This window comes from Colobus angolensis, unplaced genomic scaffold (genome assembly GCF_000951035.1).
Source record: "Colobus angolensis palliatus isolate OR3802 unplaced genomic scaffold, Cang.pa_1.0 Scaffold506, whole genome shotgun sequence".
Taxonomy (NCBI): Eukaryota; Metazoa; Chordata; class Mammalia; order Primates; family Cercopithecidae; genus Colobus; species Colobus angolensis.
This window is the reverse complement of record NW_012118555.1, coordinates 1,169,176-1,173,700: the sequence shown is the minus strand read 5'-3', so window position 1 is coordinate 1,173,700 and position 4,525 is coordinate 1,169,176. Positions and strand designations below refer to the sequence as shown.

The window sequence follows — 4,525 nt, the reverse complement described above, 5'->3', positions numbered from 1 at the left end:
GAAGGGAAGGGAAGGGAAGGGAAGGGAAGGGAAGGAGGAAAGAAAGAAAATACTGGGCCAAAGAGATGGGAGAGCTAGATCCAGCCCACCTGAACCTGGCTCCACACTTCCTGTCAGGCTATGAAACCGAAAAACAGCAGCTCCTACTGCCTTATACAGGCACTGGGCGAATCTGCAAAGTACAAGTTATCACTCCACTTTTCAGATTAGAAAAACCAAGGCTCAGAGAAGCAAAGCAGTCCACGGTTACAGAGCTGGGAAGTGGCAGGGTCAAGAGGTGAGCCCAGCCCCAGGTCTAAAACACCTTTGCAGACCTCCTATTTCACGGAATAGCAAATAATAATGATCTTGGTGATGGGGAAGAAGTGGAGAAACAGAGATAAACTCACTGTCTATGTCCAGCCAGAAATTGTGTGAGCAACTGAACAAGGTTGTGTTCCCGCTGAATCCGTTTAGGATGGTGACATAGGCCTCGTGTGTGCTTCTCCACTCATCTGTGAGGTCACAAAATGATCTTGTGGTATTTGCACAGTTCTTAACCATCTTCAAATCTTCTGGCTTACTTTGGAAAGAAAAAAATGGAAAAAGGAAAGTGTGAGCATCGACATAATGAGAGTCTATTTTTGGGTGCCTGACTTCATTGTTTCCTTTAGGGCTCTGCTCAAATATCACTGTACTAAGTGATCTTCCCCAACCATCTTATTGAAAATGGAACATCTTATACCCTCCCCACCCCTGCACTTTCAATCCCTCTCTCTCTTCTTGATCGTAGCATTTACCCACACCTGTCACACTATACCTTTGTTTACTCATGTCTCCATTTACATAATGTCTGCTCCAGGAGGGCAAGGACTTTGGCTCACAGTTGGACCCCCTGGCAGGTAGTAGGTGCTCAGTAAAATTTGCTGGATGAGTAAATGAATGAATGAAACTTGGGCCCTCATGGTGGAGGCCTCAGATCTTCCTCCCTCTATGGACAATCATGAATGCCTTCCCTGAGATCCCCTCTCTCTCTGGCTAAGACTAGATGATCCAGTCCTAAGTCAGACCTGGGCTATTTCAGGGACAGTGCGGACATCTCATCTACCAAGCTTCAGTTAGTTGGATGATACATGTGACCACTCAATGCAGAGAAAAACTTTTAAGACTTTAGCAGCCACCAAAGAGAAACTCACAAGAGGTCTTCCACTGGCTCAGTCAGTAAGCAGGAGCAGCAGCAGCTCTAGGCCAAATAAATAACCAACAAAAGGACACTGCAAGGGGCTGCTGGATCAAAGCAATGACTTCCAAGATTGGTAGGCGTGGGAAGAAGAAAGACAAACAGGACTCCATCCATTATGTCATGAATCCTTGCAGCAACCTCTCAGCAGAGGCATTCGCTTAGGGGCTGAGCTCTGTGCCAAGGGTCAAGCTGGTTAGTGACCAAACCAGACTTTGCACCAAGGCCTGTCGCAGACTAGGCCAGGCAGCTTTCTGGTGTCCCACCAGAGTCAAGAAAAGTGAACATAAACCATCAATATGGTCAACAGATCTTTGGATTCCTGTCCTCAGATAACAGAACTTTTAAACATTCAGACTGACTGAATTAGAGAAATCATTGCCTAACCCATACACAAGAATTATTTTGTATGTGAGGTTCTGAGCTGTAGAAATTGGCTTTGATGACACATACAAGCTTTGTCAAAATAAATGTGGATTATTAAAGTATTCAATTTAATTAAAAATGGATGTGTGATGGTGTTTTGTTTTTGGCCTTTTAAGGCTCTGAATAAGAAACGCAGAGAGAGGGAGAGGTAGACAGGAAAGGGGAGAGGGAGAGGCAGAGAGAGAGAAAAGATCATCTCTTCTTCCACTCCCCATATAACAGAAGAACAATAATATGTTTACCAAGAGAAAATGAAATATCAAACCAACCTCATGATTGTATACAGCAACGTATAGTGAGTTGCCACAATGGAGTGGTTTTTTAATTCCCATGATAAGATGGACCGGAAATTTCGCAATGATATCTTAAAAGTGCAAGATTCACTTGTGTAATCTAAAGAGAAGAAGGAAAAAAAGGCATTGAAATTTGGAACCCACAGTTGTATTCTCGCCACTGTTCAGTCATTTCTTGGGATCTAGAACCCATACCTCTGGCAGATAACACCTCCAGAGAGCCCTGGGTCTTGAAAACAGGAAGTCTACAGGACATGGGAAATGAACTAAGAAGTTAATTAACGAACAACATACTGTCAGGGCAGGCAAGTGTAGGAAACAGGAACTGTGCACTGTGTAAGCAGAATCTGGACAGAAGGGCTTCTCCAGTGTCCTTGGACTGTCCCTCCATGGTTCACTGGACCAAAATAACCCAGGCCATCCCAGCCCACGTGGTGCACTTCCTTTCATTCTCTCCTACCCATTCTCCTTCCCCAAGCTGTTCTCTCAACTCAGCTCCCAGATCCTCCATGAAGTCCTCCTTAAGTAGCTCAGCCCACTGCAAATTTTCATTCCTCTGGATTCCCCAGCATACTTATTCCCTGGATCACAGAGAGCAAGGGAGTATAACATGAGCCCAGACTGGCCCTTTGTAAGCATTTAAGCCCCGTAACAATGCTGAAGTAGGCACTAAGAAGAGACTCATTTTACAGACTGTGAAACTGAGTTGAATTATACAATGTCACGCAGGTGGGAAGTGGCAGTGATAAATAAAACATTAAAGCCACACTTGCCAAATTCTGCCTTATATGGTTAAATTGTTAAAGATCATCTAAGTTTCCTGTGGTTAGGACCCAGGCCTTTGCTTCTCGATTGCCAACTCTTCAACCCCAACCAACGCTTAGCACAAGGTTGGACACACATTTCATGCTTAATGAAGTTTTGTGGACAGATTTATATATGTAGCAAGAAGTTTAGTTAAAAAAAAATTATCGTCCTTTGTCTGGAACCATCAGGGTGGAAGAATGTAAATTAAAGAGCAAATATTTCTGGGTCATCTTTTGTTTGGTACAGTCTGTGTCTCCTCGTTCTTCTACTAGTGAGATTATTAAGAGTTTGCATATTCTTTAAAGAAGTTTAAAAATGATCTCTAGTGTTCATTTCTTAGACTAGTTTTGTATCTCTCAAAAAACCAGAGTTAGCTCATTTTAGCTCCTTTTGCAGAGAAAGAATCCCAATAAAATTGGCAACAGATGTACAATCAGAAATCAAATATCCCACACTTTATACCTCTGAAAGGCCGCCCCAACACTTTCACTCTTATATAAAATTTAGTGAAGCCAAAAAACATCTCTTACCAGGCAAATCATGTGAAATACCAAACACGAGGCTGATACACACTAGAAGGAAGAAAACACATTAGAGAGGCAACAGTTTTATCTGGGCTCAACTTGCAATGATTACTCTAAGTCTGGAATTCTTTAACACACATTTATTGGTATCAGATTGAGACTTTTCTTGTGCTAAAAAAATGCCCACATAGATGGTTTTTATTCTACATTGGTGCCAGCAGCACATGGTGCAAGGACTGTGATCTGAGCTAAAATAAGATTCATTTGGGAGCTGACACTAACAACAGTATGTACGGTCCCTGTTCTGCCCTGCTTTTTCCACTTAAAAATATATTTGGGGCCGGGTGCCGTGGCTCATGTCTGTAATCCCAGCACTTTGGGAGGCCAAGGTGGGTGGATCACACAAGGTCAGGATTCGAGACCAGCCTGGCCAACACGGCAAAATCCTGTCAATCCTGTCTCTACTAAAAATACAAAAAATTAGCTGGGTGTGGGGGTGCACACCTGTAGTCCCAACTACTTGGGAGGCTAAGGCAGGAGAATTGCTTGAACCCAGGAGGTGGAGGCTGCAGTGAGCTGAGATCGCTCACTGCATTCCAGCCTGGGTGACAGAGAGAGACCCTGTTTAAAAAATATGTATATATATAGAGAGAGCTCAGTTTAGATTCTGTCTTGTATATATTCAGTCCCTTTGCTGTGACCTAGAAAATAGTTCTATGTGAAGCTCAGTCTAAACATGGAGGGATGTTGAAAACAGCACTTACAGCACAGGGGCTCCTTGCAGTGATGGAGGTATGGGTGAGCCCTGAAGGGGAAGGAGGGGTTTGGCAGAGGCATTGGATCTATTTGCATGTAGTTTGGGTCTATTAAATGTGATGCAGAAGTAAATGTGACTCCACCTGAGTTGATCGCATTGAATGCGACACAGGCTCATCCTGAGTGTATTTACTTCAAGTACCACCAAACGACAGGGAGGAAATGCTAGTCCTCAGAATGCCTCATCTGTAGGGGAAAACACTTGATTATCTACTTGGCTTGGAGCTTATGTCTCCAAAGGCATTCTAACCTTTCCATGCTTCCAAGTCTTGACTAATCTCTCCTTTTTCTAAGGTACTTTCCCCCACGGTTTCCTTCAGACACTCTTCTCTTTGGGTTTGAGTGTGAAGACTCACGTGTGACTCTACACAGTGCCAATGTCTCTCTGCTTCTTGATCTTTAAGCATTTTAGGGATACCTGCCTCTAGGAGACTCTTACC

At 43.5% G+C, this 4,525-nt stretch overlaps 1 protein-coding gene across 6 annotated transcripts in view; it reads right to left on the bottom strand.

Annotated features, from left to right (window-relative positions):
* Nucleotides 1-4,525, bottom strand: part of IFNAR2 (interferon (alpha, beta and omega) receptor 2) — a 38,224-nt gene that overhangs the window by 21,478 nt on the left and 12,221 nt on the right. For all 6 annotated transcript variants that reach the window (XM_011960148.1, XM_011960147.1, XM_011960151.1 and 3 more), the window contains exons 3-5: nucleotides 3,276-3,317; nucleotides 1,915-2,038; nucleotides 390-562 (exon numbers count right to left, since the gene is read on the bottom strand). In XM_011960148.1, the coding sequence (XP_011815538.1) occupies nucleotides 390-562; nucleotides 1,915-2,038; nucleotides 3,276-3,317 (339 nt within the window). The remainder of the gene's footprint in view (nucleotides 1-389; nucleotides 563-1,914; nucleotides 2,039-3,275; nucleotides 3,318-4,525) is intronic.